At 31.8% G+C, this 584-nt stretch overlaps 1 protein-coding gene across 1 annotated transcript in view; it reads left to right on the top strand.

Annotated features, from left to right (window-relative positions):
* The window catches only part of LOC104770284 (uncharacterized GPI-anchored protein At5g19250-like), a 2187-nt gene continuing 1819 nt past the window's right edge, over positions 217-584 (top strand). Inside the window, exon 1 of the mRNA XM_010494679.2 lies at positions 217-436. Coding sequence (XP_010492981.1) covers positions 358-436 — 79 coding nt within the window. The 5' untranslated portion in view covers positions 217-357. The remainder of the gene's footprint in view (positions 437-584) is intronic.

A 584-nucleotide genomic window follows, 5' to 3' on the forward strand; every position in this document is an offset into this window, starting at 1 on the left:
GATTTCACAGCATCCAATTTTGACGTGCTATATGACATAGTCGTCTTCCTTGTAATCCAACATTCAACTCCAGATCATTCAACAATATCCTTATTGTATATATTCAATTGTTTAATTTTTAATTCAACATTATTTGTATTCTGTTGTTTAATTATATATTTTTAATTCAACACGTTCGTTTGTAAATTGTCTAAAAAGACAAATAGATTTATTTTTCTTAAACCGAAGCCACGACTTTTGAAGAGTCGAGAAAGCAAAATGAACTAAAATTTTCATAAATAAATACACAAAGAAAAAAAAAGTGAAGAAGATTCCCAAAACAACTGAGCAAAGAAGTAAGGAAGAACCTCTGAATCAATGGCGATTTCAAAGCTCCATCTACTCTTTCTTTTCTCAGTCTTTCTCTCCCTTCATCGTCCTGTTCTTTCCGAAAACGGTAACATCTTCTTGATTGTTTTTTCTTTCAATTTCTAGGTTTCTTGAACTCTGCTGGTTGACCAAGATCTAGTTTGAAAAATCGTCTAATCTGTTTCATACAAGCCTAGAGATCTCGATCAATGGAGATTTGCGATTGAGATGTTTAT

The sequence above is a fragment of the Camelina sativa genome, chromosome 20 (assembly GCF_000633955.1).
Source record: "Camelina sativa cultivar DH55 chromosome 20, Cs, whole genome shotgun sequence".
In the NCBI taxonomy this organism is placed as follows: Eukaryota; Viridiplantae; Streptophyta; class Magnoliopsida; order Brassicales; family Brassicaceae; genus Camelina; species Camelina sativa.